At 45.7% G+C, this 26,762-nt stretch overlaps 9 protein-coding genes across 9 annotated transcripts; 5 read left to right on the forward strand and 4 right to left on the reverse strand.

The window, feature by feature from the left end:
- Positions 1–6,665: 6,665 nt before the first annotated feature.
- PFICI_11460 (uncharacterized protein) lies at positions 6,666–9,790 on the forward strand (the record flags this gene model as incomplete). The annotated part of the gene is made up of 2 exons (XM_007840041.1): positions 6,666–7,187; positions 7,274–9,790. 2 exons carry the CDS (start codon positions 6,666–6,668, stop codon positions 9,788–9,790), a joined length of 3,039 nt encoding a protein of 1,012 aa, XP_007838232.1.
- Positions 9,791–11,708: 1,918 nt separating this feature from the next.
- On the reverse strand, positions 11,709–12,086 carry PFICI_11461 (uncharacterized protein; the record flags this gene model as incomplete). Its single annotated transcript, XM_007840042.1, has 1 exon — positions 11,709–12,086. The coding sequence occupies one exon, from the start codon at positions 12,084–12,086 to the stop codon at positions 11,709–11,711; it is 378 nt and encodes a 125-aa protein (XP_007838233.1).
- Positions 12,087–13,502: 1,416 nt separating this feature from the next.
- PFICI_11462 (uncharacterized protein) lies at positions 13,503–14,674 on the forward strand (the record flags this gene model as incomplete). The annotated part of the gene is made up of 2 exons (XM_007840043.1): positions 13,503–13,575; positions 13,632–14,674. The coding sequence occupies 2 exons, from the start codon at positions 13,503–13,505 to the stop codon at positions 14,672–14,674; spliced, it is 1,116 nt and encodes a 371-aa protein (XP_007838234.1).
- Positions 14,675–14,855: 181 nt separating this feature from the next.
- On the reverse strand, positions 14,856–16,009 carry PFICI_11463 (uncharacterized protein; the record flags this gene model as incomplete). Its single annotated transcript, XM_007840044.1, has 5 exons — positions 14,856–14,968; positions 15,024–15,117; positions 15,166–15,234; positions 15,292–15,888; positions 15,947–16,009. 5 exons carry the CDS (start codon positions 16,007–16,009, stop codon positions 14,856–14,858), a joined length of 936 nt encoding a protein of 311 aa, XP_007838235.1.
- A 1,236-nt stretch (positions 16,010–17,245) lies between these two features.
- Positions 17,246–18,829, forward strand: PFICI_11464 (uncharacterized protein; the record flags this gene model as incomplete). The annotated part of the gene is made up of 1 exon (XM_007840045.1): positions 17,246–18,829. The coding sequence occupies one exon, from the start codon at positions 17,246–17,248 to the stop codon at positions 18,827–18,829; it is 1,584 nt and encodes a 527-aa protein (XP_007838236.1).
- Positions 18,830–19,481: 652 nt separating this feature from the next.
- Positions 19,482–20,872, forward strand: PFICI_11465 (uncharacterized protein; the record flags this gene model as incomplete). The annotated part of the gene is made up of 3 exons (XM_007840046.1): positions 19,482–19,958; positions 20,015–20,475; positions 20,539–20,872. 3 exons carry the CDS (start codon positions 19,482–19,484, stop codon positions 20,870–20,872), a joined length of 1,272 nt encoding a protein of 423 aa, XP_007838237.1.
- A 1,379-nt stretch (positions 20,873–22,251) lies between these two features.
- Positions 22,252–24,179, forward strand: PFICI_11466 (uncharacterized protein; the record flags this gene model as incomplete). Its single annotated transcript, XM_007840047.1, has 4 exons — positions 22,252–22,661; positions 22,714–22,895; positions 22,943–23,539; positions 23,596–24,179. The coding sequence occupies 4 exons, from the start codon at positions 22,252–22,254 to the stop codon at positions 24,177–24,179; spliced, it is 1,773 nt and encodes a 590-aa protein (XP_007838238.1).
- A 653-nt stretch (positions 24,180–24,832) lies between these two features.
- PFICI_11467 (uncharacterized protein) lies at positions 24,833–25,465 on the reverse strand (the record flags this gene model as incomplete). Its single annotated transcript, XM_007840048.1, has 1 exon — positions 24,833–25,465. One exon carries the CDS (start codon positions 25,463–25,465, stop codon positions 24,833–24,835), a length of 633 nt encoding a protein of 210 aa, XP_007838239.1.
- Positions 25,466–25,500: 35 nt separating this feature from the next.
- PFICI_11468 (uncharacterized protein) lies at positions 25,501–25,902 on the reverse strand (the record flags this gene model as incomplete). The annotated part of the gene is made up of 1 exon (XM_007840049.1): positions 25,501–25,902. The coding sequence occupies one exon, from the start codon at positions 25,900–25,902 to the stop codon at positions 25,501–25,503; it is 402 nt and encodes a 133-aa protein (XP_007838240.1).
- Between the last annotated feature and the right edge of the window lie 860 nt (positions 25,903–26,762).

Consider the following 26,762-nt stretch of genomic DNA (forward strand, 5'->3'; position numbering starts at 1 on the left):
TAATTTTAATATCGTCGGTGCATTTTATTTTAATAATAATACGTTTAAAATCTGCCGTATAATTAAATGCGGATTTTTTTTATTTAAGGTTTTTAAATTCCTTTTTAGCTTATCGTTTTTTATCCGGGTTTTAGAATAAAAATCGAAGCGCCGCTTTAAATCCTATATAATTTTAAAAAATATTCTAAATTTCCGCTTTATATAATTTTATTTATTATTTATATTTAATTACGTTTAAAAAATAAAATTTAAACTAAATAAATACTCGTTTTTTAAAATAAAATATAGCGTAAAAAATCTTTTATTTTTTTATTATAAATTAATTGCCGTAAAAAATCTAATAAGCTCGGACTTAAGCCAAATATTTTCGAAATAACCCGGAGGTATTATTAAAAGCTGCTAATACGCTAAGCTTAAGCTTTTCGGAATAAATTAAAGTAAAAATAATATTAGCTACCTTAATTATAGCATTATTAAAATTTTATAATTCCTATATAACTTATCCTATTTAGGCTTCGCGCGCGAAAAAAATAGTTTCTCTTTTTTTAAATACGCGGATCTCCTTAATTAATTCTATATATTAATTTTTAATAAATTTAAAATCGTTTTCTTTTATTTTTTATATAAGCGAGCGCTAAAAGTATTTAAATAAAAAAAAAAATTTTCCCGGTTAACGATATCCTATTAAATATTATTTAAAATTTCTTTTAAAAATAATATACCTAAATAAAAATAATTAAAATATAACGACTATATTACGGGTTTCTAAAATAAACCTAAAATATAAAAAATATTAGGGTTTATACTAATAAAGAATAATAATTTTAAAAAAAGGTATTAAGCAATAAATATCTAAAGGTAAAGGTAATTAAATTAATTTATAAATATAATCGTTAAAGCGTATTAAATGCTTTATTTATAAGTAAAATAAATGCTTAAATTAATTATTAAGGTAATAACTATTTATATAGAAAATTTTTTTATAATATATATTTATTTATTTTTTTATTAATATTCCTAAATTATTATCGTAATGGTAATGCTTACGTATAGCTTACTAATTTTTATTATAAATCTTACTCCTAAATTACTAATTTAGTAGTAAGCCTGTTAATAGCTGTTAATAGGTGGTAGGGGTATTGGGCTAGTTTTTATTTAGAATATTTGCGGATTTCGGTTTTAAAGCCCCGTATATTGTTTTTTAAGCGCCAATATCCTTTGTTTTGCTATATATAAGGGTGTATATTCGTAATATTTTTATATTTCGTAAACTAAAATATTTTTAATATTAAAATGCGTTATAATAATGCTAAATAAAAATATTATTTGCTAATAAGCATTAATATATATAAATAATTTGCTAAAAAAAAAAGAATTATACCGTATAAACTATTAATTTATAATATAAATTTTATAGCCGTATTTAATCCGCTATATTTATACGCGGGCTATAATTAATATCGTCCTAATATTTAGGCTTTTTATTTTTAAATAAATCGCTCGAAAACTAATCTAAAATCGATAAAAAAAAATTAGCAAAATTTTTAATTAAAGCCAAAAGGGATTACTCCGAAATATTATTTATAAAAAATATAAAAATATAAAAAAGGTTCGATAGCCGAAAAATTTAACGAATATTTTTAGGTTCGATTTGCGTAATTTATATATTAATAAATAATAAATACGCAAAAATTAAAAAAAAATTAAATAAATTTTAATATAATAAATTAATCGATAATTTTATATATACGATTTAATTAAAATAAAAATTTAAATAATAATAATAATAATTATATATATTTTTTTTAAACTTTATTAAAAAAAATAATATATATTATTATAATTATATTATATTTTAATATTTTATTATTATAAAAACGAAAAAATAAATTTTTTATATTAAATATAATTTTAAATTAATTTTATTTTATTATTATAAGAATATACAACGTTAAATTTATTTATAAAATAATTTTTAGTCCTTTAATTCTTTAAGCAATTTATATTTAATATAATCCCGTTAACGACGGGAAACCTTATATATAAAATTAAATTAAATTTAATTTTATATTAAATTATAAAAATTTTAAATTCGGGAAGGTAAATCCGAACCGTTATTAATTTTATATTAAAAAAGCCCCGAATTAAATTATATTAAAAATTTAATTTAAATCTAAGCTATATATAATATTAATTTTTTAGGCAGCGAGCGGAGGTGCCTTTATCGTTTTTATATTTTATATTTTATTTTAATTTTTTGCGTATAATTTTAAATTAATCTTTATATATTTAATTTTATATAATATTCGCAGCTTTTACGTAATTTCCGGATTTATTTCCGTTTTTTTATTTTTTTATAATATTCCGAATTATCGGAAAATATTTTAAAATTATTTATTAGCTTAATATATTTTTAATATAAATTTTAATTAGTTTTTTATATAATTATATTATCCGAAATACGAAAGGCTAAGGTTTTAGAATTCGTTAGTTATATTTAATATATAATATAAATTTAGTTTAATTTATATATAATTTATTTATTTTATACGTAATTTATACGTATAATTTATATTAGGCCGGGCCGTCGCAAATAGCTATATATTGCAAATTTAATTTTTTTATATAATTTAAATAAATCGGTTTTTATAAAACTAAACGAAGACTATTTTTAATTTAGTCGTTTTATATTCTAAAAGGTGAAGTAAAAATCCAAAAGTTTTTTAATTGAAAGTAATACGAATTATTAGTGAATATGATGTATTATGACCTCCCCTGCCACACAGGGGATCGCCAGAAGTCGATCGAGGCTGGCGGTATCTTTGCACTGCAATATTACCTCGTCAATAACTGCTTGTAGGCCAATGGCCCTCCTCGTCAATTCGAATGAAGACAACGTCGCATGTGTCCAAGGTACTATGTCTGCCGAGCGGGCAAAGTCCGCAGGTGTACTGGCCAAAAACCCGCATGGACCGGAATCATGGTCGTCCTCCTGCCACCAAGCAAAGATTGACTCATCTGTTGTGTCGTTAAGAATCTCTTCCTGCAGTCGCCTGAATGCTTTGACCAGGCCTTCTCCGTATATCAATGGCATGTTGACATCAAATATTCCAAGGAGACAGTACGCCTTGTCCTCAGGCCGCTTGGTTGTGCGTTTCGAAGCCCAAGACATACGGCAAGCGAGACTGGCGGATGCCAGAGTCTTCTCCCCGCTCAAGTAGGCCTCTCCAATTGATGTGATCTGTGAAAGCTGCCGACAAAGTCCTGCTTTGGTCCCAAGCTTGTCCCAGGAAGAGGACACAAAGATAACTTCCTTGGGGGCTAAAAGCTCCTGAAGCGTCCAGCCGCGAGAGAACCATGTGCTCTTGGAAAGATCGGACTGTTCCTCGGCAATATCATCAACCGTTGACACGTCAGAGAGAAAAGCGAAACAGACGACCGATTCCTCGTACCAGGGTACATGGAATTTATGGCCTCTGAAAGCTCTGCACTACTGGTCTTATCGATGCAGCATGTGTCTACCCATATGTACTGAAGATTCTCCAGACCATGCTCCTGTGAATACTTCCGCGTATATTCACACGCCTTCTTGACCTTTTGATATCCGCTCTTCTGGGCGACGGCAACTTGTATTGGGGGCTCCATGTCGCCCAAGACTATCTCTTGCCCTTCTTCCCAGCGATGGGATAGTATCGCATAGGGTGTGATAGCCTCATCAATCTCTACAATCGCGAGACTCTCCACGTCTACTACCCTCATTGTTCGTACTGGGGCGTTCGCAAAACGGAGGGGAACGAAATTTGAGATTGATTGAATGCGAGTACAATCACAGGTCGACAGAGTGAGTTCTATGGGCGGCCTCCAGACAGCAGGGAGATCAAAAATTGTGGAAGAAAGGAGAAGGGATCAAATAGGAACGGCTGGTGAGATGCAGTCATAGTTGGTGAGTTGTAGTCAGAGTCAAGGCGCGGCAGTGGGGCTGAGCAAATGCATCTAGGTCAGACATCGATCCTGCAGGCATGTTCTGATTGGCGCGTTTCGCTCGGAACATTCTTGCTTTCTATTTTGAGTATCTAATTCTATTTCATTCATTAAAACTTAGTAAATGCAGCCTGTGTCGGGCTGAACACTGTAATCTGAGAAGTCAAGATTAATAAAGACTTGAAAGAATATCATTCTAATTAATGGTTATTATTGACCAGATCTCTTTCTAGTCCTTATTGACCCTTGCTGGTCCAAATCGCATATTCTTCTCTGGGGCGCCAGTATCACATCCAAACAAGGCACCACTTTATTAATCAAAACCTGCCGTGTTGCTTGCAGAGCCTCCAAACAGTCCGCTACTAAGACTGGCGTTGGATGTATGGGTGCTAGTGGAAGAAAAGCCAGAGTGCGCGGTAGCTGGAGTGATCACAAAGGCTGAATTGCTTCCAAATGTGCTCCTTGATGTTGATGTTGTTCCATTGGTCGCAAAGGGCTCGAACAACGTTGAGCTAGTCCCGGGGTTTACTCCAATCATCTTATCAGGCGGTGGAGTATCATTTGAGGAGAAAGAATCGCCCATGTAGGTCAGAACAGGACATCTCTTGGTTGACAGAAGCGTTTTACTTTGCCTTTTCGGAAAGCGGCGTGAACTACGGTGGTTCTCAAGTGACTGAGAGTTAGCCAGCGAGAGAGATCCACGTAAACAGTCATTCGAACTTAGTGAGGTCTGAAGCATGGTTGGAGCTATTGTTCGTGTGTCGCAAATTCTTGAAAGAGTCAGGAAGTATTATGCACTGGTCAGAAATACCTATAGCTCTCTTGCTGATGCCCAGGAAGACATGCTTTATACGATGGACTCGATTATCATTCCGACATTACCTACAGAAACTGTCGTACTGACGTAGTCAGTACCCACCGCAGATCACCTGCGTGGGTATATAGTCGCTCTTCAGCACCTCTCTTTTGTAGACTAGAGATCAACTCAGACAACTTTCAATGCTTCCTCGATCATCTCGTCTTCAGTTCCCCCTTCACACATCGGCTCAGGTGAGAGAAACACATACTCTCACAAACTTATGGGGGGAAAATTGATTGCCTGAAAGGTTGACGTGTCCTTTTGCAAGGGTTTGAAAGCAGCTAGGACTTGAAAGCTGGCGATAATAGGAATTCAACAGAAAGACATCTCTTTGTCATTCGAGGCTGGGGATTGGAACTCTGATGCTGCTCAATGTCTGTGATGGATGGCCTCGAATCGACGTGCAAGATTGGTGCCTTTGAGAAGCAATAAATGTCACCTCTAGCAACAATCATTGCCTTCAATAGCTTGACATGTGAAGAAGCTCAACAAGAGACCTTTGCAAGCGGTGTCAATGTGCTTATAACTAGGCCCGCCCAGTTTTCAAAAATAGCTGCGCTGCCAAAGGATTAATCAAAATGTGATAAGAAGCTCGTGATACACCTATTACGATTTATCACTCAAGTAACTGTGAATGACATTAGTGACTCCGAATCCATCCTACTACCGTTATGATATCAAGTATACTCTTATCGAACTTGCCAAGGAAATGAAAGATATTAAAAAAAAGAAAAAGAAAATCAGACGAACCGCACGGTACGCAGATTGCCAAGTCTCAGCTAGTAGTATCTTTAAATACCTATACTCAGACTTCACTGCTTGGCGAGATTGTATGAACGTAAGCTTCATGACCAAGCTCCACGACAAACAGTTCAAGGCGCGTGATGTCGTGCGACAACTAATTGTTCATCCCCTTTACGGCCGCTGCGCTGAATGCTAGCTAGCACTTCAGCCAGATTCGGCAGGCATAACGGTTTTAGCGATTGCCTTTATATGGCTTTACGTGGGTACATAAGGTACTGGGTATATATCAGAGCTGGTGTTATGTATCTCTCGTATCTATGATGACACAGTATAGTTACAGTGAACTTACAAGCCCTGCAAGCATAGTGAGAAATGACAGCCAAAAGGCGGAGGAGCTGGGCCTAGACCTGCATCCTTGCCTTGCAGGGAAGTCGGGTGCGTTTGAATGTTTGCTTCGGCAGCTAGCCTGGCCAGGCTCCAATGCCCCACTAAGCCCCATTTCGCCCTGTGCCCAATGAGAATCGCAGAAACCCATGCCTACTAACTTGGGCGGAATTTGAAGCGAGAAGCGCCTTTATTATGCGACTTCTGCACCAAGACTACAGCAAAGTTGTCTCGGTATTTTCATAGGCATTCAAGACGCCTAACAACCAACGGACAATATAAACGGTCAATGTATCTTCCAAGGCTGATGCTGATCACAGACTTTGTTGCCTATTGAACATCTTTCTACCTAATAGTGCTCGCGTTCATCAGTATCAACAATTTAGCTGTAGATCCGGACAGTGTGTCTGCTTGATGCGTACAGTACGGACCGGAACTCGAGAAGCCTGGGGAAGGGTACCTAGTGCACACTTTACTAGTAGGAAAAGGTGCTTTGCCAATGGGGTTTACCGCCATCCCCCACCTGTCTTGTCTTCCTGCTTCATTTTACTCTGTACACAGCTCTGCGCAACCGGCCTCCAGGCCATTCCACTCTACTCTACCGCCCACACACGCAGATCGTTTCCACCGACTGCAATGATCGTCGCGTATACTCAATGTCATCTCTACCTGTATCCGCATCTTCACTTTCGAAATTATGGCGGACCCTACGCGTCGTAGGCAGAAGCCCTTCTACCCGAAAGCAGACGCCGCGGTGCTGCTAAGCTCGAAAAGCCACTGGCCACCACCGGCTCGTTCTCAAACCGTCTGGCCCATTTTCGATCCTGATACCATCGACGAACCACTCACGCCATGGTCGCAAGGCACTCAAGAGGCTTTTTTCCCTTGCAAAATCGACGAATATGCTGCATCTCCCATCCCGGGGAAGCCTTTGCACAGCCTCCCTCACCGATATTTGCGTGCCTCCTTGGCCCAAAATGAACGCCTTCGGCTGTCTATGCTCTGGTATTATACCCGCAATATCTTTGACGAAAGCGAATTCTTGTGCGGACTGAAAGAGAAAGTGTTCCTTGCCCAAGAATCCACTGGCTGGGAATTTGCTGTCATCGGGCTTCTGGACATCAACATTTACATCCGCCTGGCGACGATAGGACTTCCTCTCGGCGATCTCCCGCGTGGGGAGACGATATGCGCTCACACAGTCATTCAACCCCCTGGTGTAAGTCCGAACCCTGCCAAGGCGTGCTTAATATATCATTATCTTGTACTATTATGTGGAAGCTGCTAACACATTACCGCCCCTAGAGTGTTTTCTTGTTACCAAATATGTTGGAGGATTGGAGGTTTTGCGAGTGCCCATATGTTGAGGCTGGCGGTTTGGTGGCCTACGCTGGCGCTCCGCTTCGTTTACAGAATGAGTTCGATGAAACAGTCAGCCTCGGATCATTCTGCGTCGCCTCGAGTACGGCTCAACCCTCCTTGACCAAGGCCCAGCAAAGCACTTTAGCTCGTTTGGCCGACTCGGTCGTATCAGATATCGTTCAGTGTACGCGGATAAGACGTCAACGGGACCGGCATCGAATGAGTGGCTTGGTCGCCACATTTCAATCAAAAGGGATCGATGCCTTGTCTCAAGATTATATTATCAAGGTCCTGAAAGATGCATATCCAGATGCCCTCATCAGCCTCCACCCGTCGAAGGCTCTGCAGATACACCTCGAAGGACGAGAAGCAATCTCGATATCCGATATTGAGGATGGTTTGTGGGAAGACTTTGAATTCCTCGACGACTTTATCACCCATCGCAACCACCAGGATCTCCCGTGCGACAGAGTCGTACGTCTCATCTCTGCTGAGGTCCAAGAAACCTTGGGGCCGTCCTTGTTGGTCGTGGCATCCAAAGACGTACGATTAGTGTTTGACGACGTCGATTCCTGGTTCGTCCAGACTTGTGCAGATACCCTGACCCAGATATGGAAGAATCGTTTGTTGACAGAGGCGATGCTGGCAAAAGAAACCTTTCTCAGGGGGTTTTCTCATCAGCTGCGCACCCCCATTCATGGCATCCTGGGCTCTGCCGAACTATTAGCAGAGGAACTAGGCCGCAGCGACCTACGAGAGAGCTTCCGCCAAGCATCAGAAGCTCTTGATCATTCGACTTTAGGGAATAACTCTAACTCGACCTCGCTCTGTATTGACACGATCATGACGGCAGGACGCGATTTGACATCAATTATCAACAACATGATCACCCTCAACAAATGGGCCGACATTGCTTCGAAAGACCTTTCATCCGTGGCTCTCGACGTATATCGCCTTGAGTCTGAATTAGCAAAAGAAACGCTTCCGATGATCACCTCTGACACGAGGTACACCACTTCCATCCTCTTCAATTGCACCCCACTTGCAGCCTCTGGCAGTTTCAATATCGATTTCCTTCTGCTCAGGGATACTTTACTCCCAATTCTTGTCAATGCGATTCAGAACTCGCCCAAAGGTGCGATAATGGTGACAATATCCTTACCGCCAGACTCCCAGGAGCTGGTTATTGATATCGAGGACAACGGCTGTGGCGTACATCTCAGTGACCAACAACGCATATTTGAGGCATATGAAAAGGTTGGGGTATACTCTACGGGTGCCGGACTCGGCTTGACTCTCGCATCCAAATTTGCCGCACTCCTAAACGGGTCTGTGAGCTTGGTATCATCGACGATTGGATGCGGCTCAATATTTAGAGCTAAGTTCAACGCGACCGAGTCCGTGCCCGCCCCTCGTTTACTACCGGAAGCCGAGACAAAGCTCGGTAACCTACCCTCGCAATTTTGTTTCGAGCCAACCATTGCAGGGGCTACAGCATTATGCAAATACTTCACCAAGTTTCTAGCTTGCCGAGGCTTCACGCCATGGGATAAAGCTGGGGACTTTTTCACTATCGTCGAATTCATACCGAACGCAGAACGTTCTCGGGAAAGACTGCTGCAGATTCCCCAGAAGCAGGTCGTCATCTGTTTGGTCCCAGCCGCCCATATTCAACTATCGTTAGAAAACGAATCGAGCAATGTTGTTTATGCACGCGCGCCCTTTCTGACGTCAACACTCATAGCTGCGCTTGAAGAGGCTGACAGACTTGCCTCAGCAATTCAAGTCTCAAAAGATTATCCGGGTCATTGCGAGATACTTTCTGCTGCTCTTGCGGAAACATCAGATAGCCAGAGCGCTGATGAGACCAACTCTAGTCTTAGTTCAACGTGTTCAACGGAATCGACAACGCAGTCGTCTTTGGACAGTGGTGTGCATCCTGAACTGACCCCGAGCCCTCTATCAGGATTGGTGTCGGATATAGCTCTTAGAGAGAAACCGAAAGAAAGGGTGCCATTGCTTACTCCACTTCTCACCGTCTCGAAGCCGACAGCGCTGCTGGTTGATGACAACAAAGTCAATCTGCGCGTCATGGAGATGTATTGTAAGAAGCGGGGGTTATCATTCTTCTGCGCTATGGACGGTCTCGAGGCTATCGAAGTGTTTTCGAAGCAACAGTCACTATTCGGTAGTCACCAAGGATCCGGCATTGACTTGATCTTGATGGATCTTCAGATGCCAAATTGTGACGGCATCGACGCTACAAAACAAATACGACTGCTTGAGGAAAAAATGGGATGGCGAAAAACCACCATATTCATCATAACTGGCCAAGATAGTCCAAAGGATCGGGTAAACAGCGAAAATGCCGGCGCTGATGACTACTACGTCAAACCACTAAGCATGAAACTTCTGGACTGTGGCGTCAAAGCAAAGTTTCCTGCTTTCGACGCATCTTGAACCTAGAGATAACATTCGACACACAATTTCAGAGTATGAGAACCCTCAGCGGGAAGCCTTTCGCTTCCGAGCCTTCCAAAGCCTCTCACCATCCTTGTCATCCCACAGAAGGAGCCCCTTTCCTGATAAGCAAGGCGTGGAAGTCGCGGTCGAGCCTTTTGATGGATGCAAATTTCGGGTCAGCGAGGCGTGGCGAGATTGAAGTTAGTCAAGACGACGGCAAGGATGGTGCTACTGCAGATGGTGTTTAGTGAGTTGTCGAACGATGTTCCGACCCTCTCTTATATAATCCGCGCTCTCAACGTAGGGGAAAAGCCTGGCAGATCAGCCAGTGTGACGGATTAGACATCGTGGTCGGTAATTTCCACCCGGAGAATATCCAGAGAGAATCTTTTATTGCTTCCAGGACGGTCTCTCATATTCTCCGTCGCTTCGGTGATAATTTCAGATAGGGCAGCTTGCCTGAAACCAGTCCGCTTGAATTGCTAAGTGGTGCCGGGTCTGAGCAAAGTCAATAGTGACGTGGAAATTTGTACTAACCGCCCATCGAAGTACGAGTTCCGTTGCGAAACAAGTAGGTATGTATATAGGTCCTATGTGGCAGTGAAGCGGACGCGGGAGATAGTTTCCAGAACGGAGCTCTTGCCAGAGGACTGGTCGCCCACCAGGATGATATGGGGCAAATCAACAATTTCTCGGATCTGGAGCTCTCGGATACTTTCAACATAGCAAAGAATCTTAGAGTAGCAATTAATAGTGATTGCATTAAACACTGTCCAGTGCTTATCATTAGCGGTTCACTAGAATTATTATGGCAAGACTGGGAGGGGAGCAGCTCTTTCGATTCCCGTATCGATGAATGGCTGCCAGGGCGCCAAGGCACCCTGGTGATATTTACGGGCTTCTCCAGGGCCAATGTAGGGTTTTCATAGCTGCATCAAAACTATAAAAATGCATACCTACCTATGAGGGAGTGAGCTATCAGGGTGGTGTGCCAAGAAGTCCCTGCTTTTGGGGCAGAAAAAGGGAACCTCGTCCGCTTCGCGCGAAAGGGATGAGACGCGCAGGATCAATGTGCCACACTATGCCCTCCGAGAAGAGCAAAGGCTTGGAGGCCCGATGTTGGTCGGTAAATGCCTAATCATTTCCAGTACCGATCACGATGATCACAATTGCTGACATGATTTCCGAGTGACCAAACAAGTGTCATATGCGCTACTTTTTTTCCCCGATAAGAAACCCCCAACATGGACGCAGTCGCATATCCGGACCTATCGAGCCGCAGCACCCCTACGGAGGGCCGGGAGTTGCACATTGTTTGCATCTTCTCGGAGCAAAACCGGTCATCTTTAGGGCCGTGCATCTATGGTCAGATCACATATGATGAATTTAGGTTTCTTGATGAGTCTAAACACCAACTAACTTATCGGTCCGAATCTTCTCTCACTCCAGGCTCCCCAATCAAAGAAGAAAGGAAAAGGATTTTCATGTGAATGCTGAGGTTTCTAGCCGCGCCTCGGCCGAATCAACGTTACTTGGTCAGTTGTGGTCAAGAAGAGTACGATGCGAATGGGTCCACGATAATTAATTTGCCTTGGGAACTATCATCCATCGTAATCAATACATTATGTGCTCCCCCATCTCTCCATATTCTGTCTCTAACTTTGGTATCTCATGTGCTGTAGTGTTGTGGTAGTTGACTTGCCGACTAGTCTGCCGTGGTTTCTCGCGTATCCCAGAATTAGACATTTCTGTAAAACCCATTTGTATCTCATAGGCTGGAGATACATGTTGCTTCGTGTTTGGAGAACCATGGTGCTCTTGATAACCAACCCTTATCAGACACCGTGACACTCCCATATCTCTGCCATGACGAAACTTTGCCAAGCAAGCTCGATTCGATTTTGGTGAATCTTCATCAGGACTCGACAGTGCAGTCGGTGTCCTGTTCGTCTTTCGTACAAGCGTATATTGCCTCCATCATGTCGTCGGTAGTGCAAAATGAATTCGTGAGGAATTTAAAGTGACCTCTGCCCTCCTCGTTACGCTCGCACTCCCAGAATGTGACGGGGCCGCAGCGTCCTCGCACGTTGTCAAGACAACCCCGGCCACAATCCGAGTTGTACTCTGTGTCGTTTGCAATAACAATCTGCCATCTGGTCCATATGGCAAGTTCCTTGTAGCCTGCGCAGTAGTTTCCAATAGGCCATGGCCTCGGTTTGCGATTGCGGGCGGCACAGGGATCAGCGATTGCGACGAGGGCGACTGCCAATTTGAGAAGTGTGCAAATCCGCATTGTGTTCTTCGATAATGTGTATGTCTTGGAGGGCAAGTATGTCTCTGCAGTCGTTGACGAGATAGTGCGGACAGATGAAAGGGTTGCTATTGTGTCTGGTGGATCGAATGGAATGAATGATTATCAGTTTGGAATTTCTAGGACCCACGAGGAGCCGATTCAATCAATTTATCCATTTTCATACGCCTCCAAGGTCCTCACAAATTTCAACATTTCTCGACCTTCGGCCCTTTTTCGGGGAACGATGATCTTAGGAGTGCCGGGAGCCAAGGTTTAAGCAAGAGTGCATCCTTTCAGCACGCCGGATCGAATTGCTATAAGCAACTAAGAGGTATCTGCATTAGGTTCATTGCTCAGTCATGTCAGTACCCGACCGCCGCTCGCCAGGCCCGTAATAATCCCAATACTTCTGCTATGGAGGATCCATAGACACAAGGGGGCTTTTACTAAGCCAATTTAAACGGCGGAAGTTCAAAATGGAGCATATAGAAGAATATGAGTTGGTCACATTAAATGAGAGAAGAGAGAGGCTGATAACTCAGCTGATAACGGACTGACATCAGGGCAGTGAATTTACCTGACAACCTTAACCTTGATAGAATGGCCCTACCTAATGCTATGTCTGGTTTGATACTGCTATCTACGGCTGAAATTGTTGTTCATATGATGGCAACTAACGGAGTCAGGTCTGCGTGTGAGTTATCTTATAGGCGTACATCGTTCGGGCTTATTACCTAATTCTGTGTAGCCGTTGGCAGTTAATGTGCAATTCATCATATGCCCTGTTGAGCGCGCTCCTTCACGATCTAACAGAGTAGTAAATCACTTGTTGTTTTGGTATGAACGCACAACTCTCCTGATAGGAATGTACAAGTTCAACCATTCATTGTCACGGTCTAGATGCCGGTTCAGGTTGTGGCCGTGTCAGGGCATTGCTGATCCAGTGCGACGGTTGCCATCTCTGCACGTCATGTCCCACACCGTAATCTCACTCGAACAAGAACAATTCAACCACTCAATAGGTTGTAGTAAATCCCACCATGATCGGACATCAGCGCGCATGCTCTGCTACCACCAAACATTTGCCCTAACCCTAGCTGGGTATTGTTGTTCGTCATTTAACACATCTCTTCCTCTGAGATACGGGAGTTGGATATAGTATACAGGGGGCCCGGTAGATGGCACTGCTGCATCGCCCTCCAGTTGATATGGTGCACATTGATTTGGCGCTTACTACCAAGCCTTCAGCTCTGACGTGAGCAACTCGCGAATCCCTGTCCCAATTCGTTAAGGTCTTGTTTAGCGCCATATTTTAAGCCGGCCCATTCCCTTTCTTTTGGAAAAGACCATAATGGCACTTTTCATAGTATTCTCATCCTACAAGGGGCCCTCTCAACCGCAAATATTAAATGAGTGATGCGTCAAAGTCGACCATACGGAACCAGCGCGCGACGCAAACGGCAAAATGCAGAAGCACAACGAACTTACCGTGAGTCACGCTACGCAGCACAATTCTCCGGCCGTGACTCACGATTACAATCACAGGGGCAAAGCAAAAAGAAAGGTTGCGCGTCCTTGAGCAACTAGCAGTGTCGACACTAGCTGCCAGCAGCAGCGACTCAGTCGCTGTTCTTAATCGTTTTCTACAGCCAGCAACCCAAAGCTGTGATCCGGAGATAAGGCAACCGACCAGTGCTGATCCGGGTGCTAGTGTTTCCAGTCAAACTATATCGAAGAATGTACTGGAATTCCCAATCTTTTTCTCATTTTCGAGGGACGAAATCAACAAATGTCTACGCATCATGGTGAAAGAGGGATTCGGCCTTCGACATGTCGTCAAGTACGGACTGATCAGTCTCGGGTACGGAGTGGAAACATCACTCTTCGATCAAGCATTAAACATTTCATCCCAACGTCGGATCGAACTAGTGCAACTCACCTATGGACGAGTTGACATGGAGCAGGTTATATCCTGTGGCGTTAGGCTCTTTGCCCAACTACCAAATCCTCCAGTGTGGCCATCTTTGGGCACGTTGAAGGCCCCATGCCCCAGTCCTCCAAGGACCATTTCCCTATCTGTAATGACAATCATCTCAGCTCAATTGCTCAATATGCCGCTTATTGGCATGACGCCAGATATGCTCTGGAATGAAGATTCCGAGTCACTCTTCTTCAAGGATGGAAGAGCAGCGTGGTCTGCACGGTCTTCCCTCGATAAGGATAGAGGTCAATATGTTATTCCGCCAGACCTCCGACCTACCGCAAACCAGTTCCTTGTTCGACATCATCCGTACATAGATTTGATACCCTGGCCAACATTTCGCGCAAACGTTTTGGCGGCTATATCGCAGAGCCCTCCTACAATAAATGAAGACGACTTGTGCATGGATCTGGCAAATGATGGTGTGCGATGTTGGGGCAATACTGGAACCTCTCTTCACGGACGTGGTGAAGGCATGCCGTGGGACTCCCGGAGCTGGGAGGCAGCACCTTGGTTCCTAGAGAAGTGGCGGTGCCTTATCGGCGGCGAGGATGACGAAATTTCCAGAAATAGTGCCTGGTGGAGGACAATGCAAGACATGCCGTAGAATCACCCACAAACGTTCGGTGAATGCACATTTTTATTGTATCTCTATCCTTGCTCCAACTTGAACCTAAACACTGAACCCGATCAGGCTACTATCTTGTGCGCGGCGATTGACCAAATTCTTTAGTCGCGTGACGAAGTTTGCTCACTAAAGCACGCATGAGAAACTACCTACTAGGCACCTAAATGTCCATATAAGGCCGGATCTGCAACTCTGCCCACTCGTAGTACTTGATACGAAGACTTTCGTCGAGAAGGTCCTTGCGATATGGTTGCAAGCGACCGATCGGAACCACTGGAAACAAGTCAGATCTGAACGATTTCTTTAACGGCTTGTCTTCACAACTTACCCCAGAGCCCTTGATTTTGGAGCGTGATTTCGGGACTCAGCCCAGCAAACAACTCGGTGTATGCTCCTTTTATTGGCTCATATCCACCAACACTCTTGGTCACAGGTTAGAATGATACCACAGTGGAATGGATTTGACTGACCACCAGGAGCCTCTGAGCGGCAGGCATGTTGCGTTGAAGTTCCGTCTTGGCTATACCCGGTTCGAGGCTCTGAGTTTCTTATTTCAGTAAACATTGATCCAAAGTTATTAGGAATGGCTCTCTCACAATGCTGACAACCCCATCACTTGCAACTCGGTTTCCAAACTCTGCTGCAAGCAAGACCATACCTGCTTTGCTTCTGCTGTATTTGGTCTGTTGACCTTCGTCAAACCTCTCATGACGCATGTTGGAGAAATCAATCGGCGGCTTGGGCGCGCGCTTGGCGGCCATTGAGGATACCCAAACCACTCTGACCGAGTTGGCGGGCGACTTTGCCGCAGTGGCGACCAGAAGCGGACGGAGCCAGAGCGTGAATAGCAAGGTGGCGAGAGCATTGACCCCGAGCTGAAGCTCAAACCCCTGAACGGTTTTGGAGCCCTCGGGAGGAAGCATCACACCTGCATTGTTCCAAAGTACATCCAAGCGGTTCTCCCGGCTGATGAAGTCCAGGGCAGATGCCTTGACTGACACAAGATCCGCAAGGTCGAGGTGCAGATATAAGAGCTCGCCCTGTGAGTGGGGCAACAGAGATCGTAGTTCTTCGATGGCAACGCGAGCTTTACTCTCGGATCGGACGGCAATGTACACCTTTGCGTGTCGTTGATACAAGATTTTGGCGAGCTCTTTGCCAAAGCCGCTTGAACTCCCAGTGACTATGAAAACCTTGACAAATATCAGCTTTTTTTCAACTGAAACCAAAGGTTTGTTGCTCGCGGCCTACCTTTCCATGTTGATCTGGCAAATTGGCCTCTGTGAGAGTTGGCGGAGGATGGCAGATGCTCATGATTTTAACTTCAGGCACAGGGATGTGGAATCCAAAAAATGCAAGTTGCGTAGAAGATGTGACGGTGATGTATGTTGAGACGATGAAAACTTTTAAATGGCGAGGAAGTGAAATATTTATATACACTTGCTCTACATCTTTTACTTGACTACTTTTCGTTTTGAATGGTATAGTCAATCAATCACCAACATCATAATATGGCATGCATTGTCCAATGGAGCCAATCAGAATATCATTCTGCAGGCAACGTGAGCATTGTGGAGCCCGGAAGCTTGGTAGCGGACATCATGTCAGCCACGGCGTCGTGTATGTTGGCAACGTGAGCACTGTGGAGCCGTGAAGCAGGACAACGGTCTTGGCGAATAGACAACGTAAGCACATCTCGCGACCGAGGCATTACGCTAGATTCAAGTCATCTAGTACAAAACTCATCACGTGAATCACGTAGAGATTTTCTACATACCTTGACATAGACCCATGCGGTGATTCGATTGAGAAATATAGGATTGTGTAAGCTTATTAGCACAGCAAGGAGCTGACTCTTGTCGCCAAATAGCCGGGGTTTCTCTATCAGTGAATCAACCGTGCGAACTCGTGACGCTGTATTATCCATCGATAGAGTCTTAATCGGGCGCCTCTCTCCCACCAAATGACACTGCAGTAAGTCCAGAGGCCTTCCAAACTATTATCCTCGGGGTTCTTTGCTAAATTTGAACTGGAGAATCGGTCCAGGGGCGCCAGAATGTGGTCGTACTTGTTTACGAAGGAGACGTGTACAGAGCATATATGAAAGGCATCACAATATCACGAGACACCATAGCCACCTCACTACGGCCTGCTTAGTCTGGTATTGAGAGAACCTGATAACATCAGGTAAATGTTTAGATAAGTCATAAGTTGACCAGTTCTTGAGGGTCAATGTCTCTTGGTCGTGGATTTTCACCTTGAGCATTGAACGTCGAGAAAAATTGACAGCCTAGAGTCTCTACGTAAAAGAATACGGTGGGTTTTCTAGAACGAAGTATTGCCAAAACAAAATGAAATCCCTTCAACTGTTATGTGGTGAATCAGCACTAGCAGAGTTAAGCGATAACGCCAAGCCCACGTACACGAGAGTTGCATCCTGTTGGCAGTGGTGACGACAACGAAATCGGGCCAAAAGATGCGAACAATAATTTTGCCTTACTTTCGGGCCTAGAAATCAGCTTTGTCATTTGCGAGAAACTGGAGTTCAAGATGAAAAACAGGAGGCGCGCTTGCGAGGAGTGCCATCGCCTCAAGATCAAGTGCGATGTAGACACATCACTGGGAGGGACATGCGAACGGTGTACTGGTAACGGCCTAGAGTGTGTGCCAGCAGCACCGCGTCTTCAGCGTGACCGTATCCGAGACCTCGAAGCCGAAGTTCAGGAATTGAAGAACTCATTGCAGGACCAGAACAACGGCACAACACTGGACCGGACGCCCGAGGGTATGCCAGAGAGCCGGCACCATGACGTGTTGTCATTCCTGGACGCCCGAATTTCGCAGCACGCACAGCAAAATCTGCTCGCTCTCTTCAAACAGCAAGCGGAAGCAGTGTGGCCGGTAGTTCGCTTGCCCGTGGACCTGAGCCAGCTTCGCGCAAAGTCGCCAATTTTGCTTCTCTGTGTACTGGTGTATACTTTTACACGGGAGGATCAGGGCACTGATATAGACGTGCATGATGAGCTCGTGTGGGAAACGATGCATGTGTTGGGAGAAGAGGTAATTGGCAGAGGACAAAGGTCACTTGAACTCGTGAAGGCGCTGCTCGTATCCGCTTTCTGGAATAAATCTACTCGAAAAGGCCAGCAGGCTAGTTGCTTTCAGCTCGTTCAACTGGCCTCCGACATTGCCATTGACCTTGGCATCGCCGGATATTCTCTTCAGCCGTCGGCCGCGGCATATTTCTCTCGACATGATGATCCCATGTCAACAGAAGCCCGTCGCACTTGGCTTTCCTGTTTTGTGGCACTCTCGACTTCGGCGATATCCATGCGGCGCCGTATTGCAATTCCGTGGGATGATCATCACCAGACATGCCTTTCATATATGGAGAGCAGTGGCGACCCGTCTGATATCCTGCTTTGTCAGATTGTCCAAATCACGCAGTTGATCCAAGAGATCTCTGAACATCACTGTCTTTGCCAATTGTCTACCTTTGTAGATGGCAACGACTACCGTACGCATGCCACTATCGAGACTCTGAAGAACAAAGTCGATGCATGGGCGGCCAAGATGCCGTCCGATCTGGTGTTTTGCCAGACACTGAGAGTGCTACGGCATGTAGCCATGATCCACATATATGAAGTCGTGCTGCACACCCCTACGAACAAGGCGTCGTTCGGGGCACCGTTTATCCCGGGTCGCATTGCCATCAGAGACTTCCCCAAGCCAGTCGATATCATCCCTCCTCTCGAAAAAGCACTCCATGTCCTTGTCCAACAATGTCATGCCGTCATTGACACTGTTGCAGAGATGGATCCTGCGCTGGTGCTCAGCCTTCCCACGTTTTCATTTGCGCCAACTGTCCTTTATGCTCTTTTTGTGCTTGTGAACGCATTCGTGGCGGCTACTGACCCGGCAAACACATATGGTCAATGCATATCGACGAAGAGCTTTCGCATCGAGCACTGCGTTCTGAAGTTGGGGGGCCTAACGGCAAGCCTCAAGGCGCTCGATCCCACCACGAGTTGTTATACAACACACCTGTTTGAAGCGACAGGTTGGCTCGAGGGATGGTACAATGACTACATGGCCATTTTGAAGCGATATGAAACAAAATTACGTTACCAGTAGAAGGAATATGTATCAAAAAACTTTGGATTACATTATAATTTGCGCATGTTAATTAGGTCCGGGTCATGAATTGTGCCGTTGTACTGGGTGCAATTTAAGGTTATTCTTTACTGGGTTAGGGCTGATTTGCCGGCGAATTTTGGCCGTTTCCCCATGTTTCCTGGTGTCATCGGTAACAACAGGTCAAGTGCCTATGTCCAGTAGAAGTGGGGCCGGCGAATTTTGACCGTCTCCGCTCAGCGAGCTACAGCGGATGATTGGTGGCCACGTTTCTGGGCATAGGCTGTGCACACTCCTACATCATGGATTGTGAAGCATAATGATGCTTAGAACACCAATATCGCGAGAGAGGCAGCTGATTCTTTTGCCTTTCCTCGATCGTGAAAAAATATCTCTACCAATATTGACTTACGACCACGTCTTGGCCAGACGTTATACGAGTTAGCGTAGCATGCCTTGATTTATGGGAGGCTGGATTCCTAAAACTCGATCTTGATGGGATATTTGACGTATATATAAAGAGCATCTTGGAAGCAACTCCTGTTTTCTCAGAGAACCACTTTGCAACATCGCAATTATAAAGTAGTCTCTTCGCCATCTAAGCAACCTCTTTTGTGATTCTCATATTAGTCGTTCCCAAATAAATTTCATCATGCGTCCATCATTCTGGTCTTGCATATTGATGGCAGGCTCTTGTGTGGCTCAAGGGGATCTTGCCGCGCTTCTAGGTTCTCAGGATGATCTAAGCACACTCCTCGAGCTCGTCGGACTTGTCGATGGGCTGGCAGAGACCCTTTCCTCGGCGTCAAACATCACCATTGTCGCACCAACGAACCAAGCCTTTGCAGACGTTCCAAGAGACATTCCCGAGGGCGCGGCCATTGAGTTTCGCAACGACACTGTCGCTATAGGTGCTTTACTTGCAAACCACGTCTTCAAAGGTGTTTACCCGTCGCATGTGATTACCGATACTCCCACCTTTGCCCAGACCTTGCTCGACGACACGTACATCACTGCTGAGCAGCCGTTCTCCAACTTTACTGGCGGCGCTTATAACGGCCTGGTGAAAAATGGAGATGATGTATGCGTCCTATCAGGAGAGCAGACTATCTCTACCGTCACTCAAGCTGTTAGTTTTGAAATAATCCTTCTCGTTCTCAAAGTGCGTACTAACCTGGGACATAGGATATCACTCTGGGCCAAGGCATTACAATCCACAAGATTGACACGGTCCTTTCTTTTGGAGCTCCATTCCAACTATTTACCTACCGAGCCGGCTATCGCGCCATGAATGCCGCAGTGGAAACTGCTCAACTTAACATTGCGTTAGGCCTGACTGGAGACGGCGTCCAAGGTGCCAATATCTCTGATTTCACGATATTTGTGCCAACTGATGCAGCCTTCACGGCGATTGGCTCTGTACTCGAGTCGGCGGACCTGGAGACAGTTCAGGAGGTCTTACAATACCATATCATTCCCAACAATGTCATCTTCTCGCCGTCCTTGGGCAACGTGACAGTTCCAAGCCTACAAGGAACTAACCTGACATTTACCGTATTACCGGACGGTTCAGCCTGGGTCAATAACGCCAAGATTACGTTTCCAAACACTATCCTATACAACGGCATCGCTCACGTGATTGACAGGTTAGCTGCATTGTCCATACCTTGAAGTGACTACACAAGCTGACCTAGCATTGTCTCATCTAGTGTACTGAACCCGGAAGACTTTGATCGAGCTTCCTTGGAGCCGGCTGCGCCAGCTTCTGATAGACTGGCTTTTCCCAATGCTTCTCCGGTTTCAAGCCTGTCCTTTTCCACTACCGCCTTTGCTTTCGACACCATGACATACACGACTACTCCAGTGCTGCTTGAGACCGTCGCCACTGTTGCGACGCAGCTGTCGGCCTCGGCGACGGCTACAGCGACGAGCACCCCGGATGGTACGCCATCGCCGGTGGCAACTTCGGAAGGTGGCGCATTTTTTCCCGCTGCAAGCTTGGCGCTGTCTATTGCAGTCGCGATTGCTGCCTTTTTGGTTTGAAGTCACAAGTCGCCGGAAGAAGGGTAGATACGAAGACTCGTGGATGGATGGAATCGGTTCTGCTCGAGACAATTGAATAGCAGACTGAAAAAAGCGGTGGTGTAATAATGGAGAAGAAGGAATCAGTTCCCTGCTAGTGCTATGGCTCACTGCCTATTGGTGCAGGTGTACCCTCAGACAGCAACCAAGGATCAATCATTCTGATTGAGACAGACTATAACTAGTGCTTTCAACCTCATGACATTGTGTGGTACTCTTCATCTCTTCCCTAGAACTGTGTGAAACTCACGTGCATGAGTGAATAAAATGTTACATTTTGCCAAGGCTGCCTGCTTACAAACGTCTTCAGCTCCATCTTACCGGCTACATGCGCCTCTGTAATGCAAGTTTCAGCACTTTGTGAAGAGAGGTACGACTTTGTCTTATCGCATGCGATGAAAACGAAACCATTATTTCTTGCACCATGGATTCTTTTCTTATCTTATTACGTGTTGTCTAGTTCTGAACAACATACACTTGCACAGCGACCTTTAGGACTCCCTCTGCCATATTTGCCAAGGCACATATAGCGCGACACCGAGTAACTCGTCATAGATCAGGATAGATACAATTTCTGTACACGGATAGACATATTTTTTTTTTATCTTGTCGCTCATATCACGAATGTGGTCGCCGATGCATCCATAGTCACCTAACCTAGCTGGGTATTAGCACAATTCACATCCGTCTACCCGCATTTTCGGCCCCCATAGTGGGCTATGTTGCATCTAAATCAATCAATTAAGCGCCTGTCAGTCCCAATTTAAGACCCAACCCCTTTGACATTACAGGTATCTTCTGTCTTGAAATGGCATAGGCTGACCACACGCTGGGGGTCCAACTCTCGATTGGGCAGGTAATAAAGGTACTGTTGGCAACACTGATTCAGCTAAGACGAAAATAAAGTTGACAACCATCCCTACCAAGGCTCCATTTATCCCCATGGAAGGGAATTGTGCTACCCAAGAGCCTCCACGTCCAAACATCGTGCGGCTCTTTTAAGGTCGGCGCCGGACCGTGATAGTGATCAGGGGTGCAGACCAGGAGTGCACGGGTGTCTTTTAAGGATACGAGAACAACTGCAATCTAGTTCGTGTGCAAGGCCTGCAGCCATGGGTTTTCAGCGCAGCTAAATCTGGCTGCCTGGTGCAATGGACCTTTTTCACTATGCTGTGCCGCATGCTCCATTTCAGCCGAGCCGAGAGCCAATAAGCATGGTCTTGGCATGTCTTGGCTGTTGAATCCTTTGGGAAAGTTGAATTATCGTGATCAGGCTCGCGCTTACTTTTTCCTCTCCTTGATTATTTCGCGAGTTAAATCGCCTTGGCCAGGGAATAAGTATGGTTGGAAGCACGGCGAAGGTCGATCAGTTGGAGCTCCAGCAGAGATCCGGATCATCGAGTTCTAATTCAGATGATAGCTCGATTTTCGACCCTGGTCACCAATTAATTGCAGATGGTTCCGCCAAGAAGCAAAGCATTGGGCTGAGACAAAAGAGAACTTGGATCGCTATTGCGGCTGTGTGTGGACTGGTGGTTATTGCCGCCGTTTTGGGAGGAGTTTTGGGTGCTTCAGCAAGACGCTCAAGTAAAAACGCTGGCCAAACCACTCCGCCGGACAACTATACTTCAAATCCCGACCGCGCCGCGGCAGTCAGCCAGGCTTTTAGTCAAGCGTGGGCTGGCTACTACGATGTGGCATTTCCAAGTGATTCACTGCGGCCAGTGACGAATGGCTCACTTAATGATAGGTTGGTGTATTTGAATTGTGCTACATAGATCAGCAAGCTAATATCTGAACAGAAACGGCTGGGGCGCGACCGCTATAGATGCCCTCTCCACGGCTCTGATCATGGGGAACGATGAAGTGGTCCAGCAGATTCTGGATTTTATCCCACGCATAGATTTTGATAAAGTCAGTGATGTGGAACGTACCGTCTCACTCTTTGAAAGCACCATTCGATACATAGGCGGATTACTCTCTGGTAAGTCTCAAGGAGTAAAGTCTTGTTCGCAACTCACTATTCGATAGCTCACGATCTTCTCTCTGGACCCTTTTCGCAGTCATACCCGATGAATGAAACAATCTTGACAGGTGTCCTTGACCAGGCCGTGCATTTGGCTGAGAATTTGAAGGTTGCCTTCAATACATCCAGCGGAGTCCCCATTGGGCGGTTGCTATTTGAGCCCCCTCGAACCAATGATGATACACAAGTCAGCTTGGCAGGGGCCGGTACCCTGATTCTCGAGTGGACTAGGCTGAGTGACAAGACTGGCAACGAAGAGTATGCAAAGTTGGCAGAGAAAGCCCAGTCTTATCTCTTGAATCCCAGCCCGCCAGAGATAGCAGAGCCATATCCCGGACTGCTTGGTACTTACATTAGTCCCGAAAATGGGTCATTTCTTGAGTCTAGTGGTGGCTGGTGGGGTAGCGACGACAGCTACTATGAGTATTTGCTCAAGATGTACATGTATGATACACAACGCTTCAGCAATTACAAGGACAAGTGGACGACAGCCGCGGATTCGACCATCAAATATCTGGCGTCTCACCCATCGACTAGGCCGGACTTGACTTTTCTAGCGATATATGCGGGGACGGGCAACCTAACATTTACTTCTGGCCACCGTGAGTCTCTTTCATTTGGTTCATTTCGCTCGTCCTATCTGCTCACACCAATCAAGTTGCCTGTTTCAGTGGCGGTACCTTTATCCTAGGGGGCCTCACGCTAGATAGGCAAGACTATGTCGACTTTGGTATCAAACTAGCCTACAGCTGCCACGAAACATATACTGCCACGGCGACGGGTATTGGCCCTGAGAGCTTTAGCTGGAAAGATGATGGAAGCCTCTCGACTTCAGCTGAAATCGCCGAACCCCCCAATGACCAGACCTCGTTCTATGAGACATCGGGATTTTGGATCAACAGTGGCGACTACCAACTCCGCCCCGAGGCAATCGAGAGCTGGTATTATGCCTACCGCGCCACAGGGAACTCCATATACCAGGACTGGGCCTGGGACGCGTTTGAGAGCATCATGGCGGCATGCTCGGCAGGCAGCGGTCTCTCTGCGATTTCAGACGTGAATGCTGCCAACGGAGGACAGTTACTCAACAGCCAAGAGAGCTTCATGTTTGCCGAGACCTTTAAATACCTGTACATGATCCAGGCAGAGGAGGCGCCATGGCAGGTCTCGGCATCACGCGATAATGAATTTGTATATAATACCGAGGCGCATCCATTTAGGATTGCGGGGAATTCGGTGTAATTCAGTCATGCTTGGGATTGTTGAGGGGCAATCGATGGGATTTCAGTGATAGGACCCACTTGCAACTCTATGCACGCTTTCGAGTGAAGTGAAAGTCAATTTGTCGGCACACTCGTCGCTGCGATCGACGAAGACCTTGGGCCAAGAAATCTGTGATGGCGATTTAGTTGTAGATGATATCCTCATTCTCTGTCTACCTCATTATCCGTGTGCAACTTGCGACAACGGGTTAGCGAGTAGATGTCAGAGTTATGTCAATGCAAGAAAGACATCAGCATGAGCAGGTGCAAGCAAGATGCAAATGTCGCAACCCACGCAACGAATGCCGACCATGTCATATCCCCACGCAGAGCTGCGTCAAAGACGCCTTTTTAGAGGTCGCGGAGCAAAGGCAATATCATGAACGTGCGGGTGTCTGCATTCTTAGTTGGTGGTGTGATGCACGAGGCACATATTGAACTTTAAATTTTCTTGTGGTGCGAGCTGCACGTCTTTGCTGCATCGTAGGTTGGCAGCGATGCACCATGGAACTCTAACAGGCATGGCCAAACAATCACTTTCAAAAAGTTCATGCGGTTTTTTCACTGCTGATATTAACGTCCCTATACGGAACCTGTGAAATACAAATTAAAACCCCAATAGATATTACAAAACTAGTTTCTGCCCGGGGGCAATTCATAGACAGCTTTCTGCTCTTGAACTGCATCAGGAGCACCATGCATTTCCTGGGGCGGAGGATGATATTCCCAATATGCTGGTGCAACCTCCACAGTGTCTATCCTAGGCTCTGGTACAACCGGTTGTGGACGCCGAACTCTTCGTTTGCCATAGCAAAAGCCGACAAGCGCAAGTAAGATCGTGACGACGACACCAGCAACAGCCACACCCGCGATGGCTCCAGTGCTAAGCCCACCATGATCAGTCTCGAGATCGATCGGCGCAGCATCTGTTGGCATTGGCGAGATGCTCGTGCTCTCGATAGCGGCAGTGGAGCTTCTGGATAGTGAGGTTGTTGGTAGTAATTGAGTAGTTGGAGAAGATGAGAGACTGCTTGAAGATGCAATTGTCGAAGAGATGGAGGCGCTTGTCGAAGGGCTGGAGGAACTTGAAGAACTTGAGGTCTCGTTCCGAAGTATATAGAAGCTCGTGCTCCAGAACCCTCCTTGCGTTTGCTCGTACGTGGTGCCTCGAGCGTTCACCATATGGAACACGTACGGCTCGGTGAGGTTGGTTTCTTCTGCATACACCTTCCATTGATACCAGCTCGTGGCCAGGTTGGCTGCCATCATGAGCCGCAGCACAGGAAGGAAGATCCAAATGATCACTTACTGGCGATTTGTGTCGACACGGCTACTTTGCCTCTCTGGTAGTAGTACAGATTGACGCCTTCATACTTCATTGTCCAGGTGATATTGATGAGCGACGTTTCTCGAAAGTTGAGCGGCCATTGACGAGGAAAAGTAAAAGAGCCATTGATCGTGTCGACAGGGCTTGTATACAGCACTCCAGTGTTCTCGTCTCTACTTTCGAGCCAGGAGGGCACGTCAGTTGCCGCGTGATCCATCACACCGACTAGAAGGTAACGATGTGCATAAGAATCTACGACCCAGCGCAGTAGAGATTCATGTGGACGTAGATTGCTAATAGAAAGATTGATTGTGGCGGAATCATGAATGGGTGAAGTATCAGAAGTAATGGCGGGATCTTGAGGCGAATGCAGCATGTGAAGGAATCATGCTCATTCATTCCAAATGCTTGGCATATTGATACTTGGGCGGCTATTCTCGTTGCGAATCCATGATATTTCCAGATTGAACAACACGCGAAATGGCTCTCACATTACCGACGAGTCTTCCAAGCATACGGAATGACCGCCTACAGCAGTAAGTCAGGATGGCTTGTAGAATCGGAACACCTTGGGCAGCCTGGCCAAATGATCAGGCCGCTGCAGTGATTGGACGCTTTTTAGGTCCGGCTTGCACTACATTTACGTGTTTGGGAAGGGCCGTGGCAAACAATGGTCGAAAGTATTGTAGGCACCAACTCTTTGGGTCACCCTTCTGGAACCCAGTGGAGGGTATGTTGTGTCTCGACTCTCAAGGACCATTGCTAGAGCGAACCAGAGCGAACCGGCCCTTGGAAGCGCCCGATGCCCTCAGCCCGTGGTGAGGGATCCCGAGATGATTGCGATGATCCAAATGATTTGATGCAACCATATGTACCTTGTCAGTATGTATGAACACGTATTGTGAAATTGCTGCAATCCTGGCACCAACAGCTCAAAATGCATAGTGGGCGGCAGGTACCAACCTGCTGGGACGGATGGGCCTATCATAGCGGGGAGTTTGGTGGAGGAAACAAGTCACAAACACGACGAAATGGACAACCCCGGTCACGCCAGACCAATGAGGGGGGAATCCGGCCATGGAGGGGATAGATATTTACTACTTGTGGCCTCCCTTGCATTGAGCATCCATCATGCCCGGGACGGGCGTCTAATTCTATGCTTGTGAGCAGATTTGGAAAGGTTCGCCCCAAAAATATAACCTCCAAAAAAAGAGTGCGCGCTTCCGTCCCCCACTC

This window comes from Pestalotiopsis fici (assembly GCF_000516985.1).
Source record: "Pestalotiopsis fici W106-1 unplaced genomic scaffold PFICI_Scf_9, whole genome shotgun sequence".
Classification (NCBI taxonomy): domain Eukaryota; kingdom Fungi; phylum Ascomycota; class Sordariomycetes; order Amphisphaeriales; family Sporocadaceae; genus Pestalotiopsis; species Pestalotiopsis fici.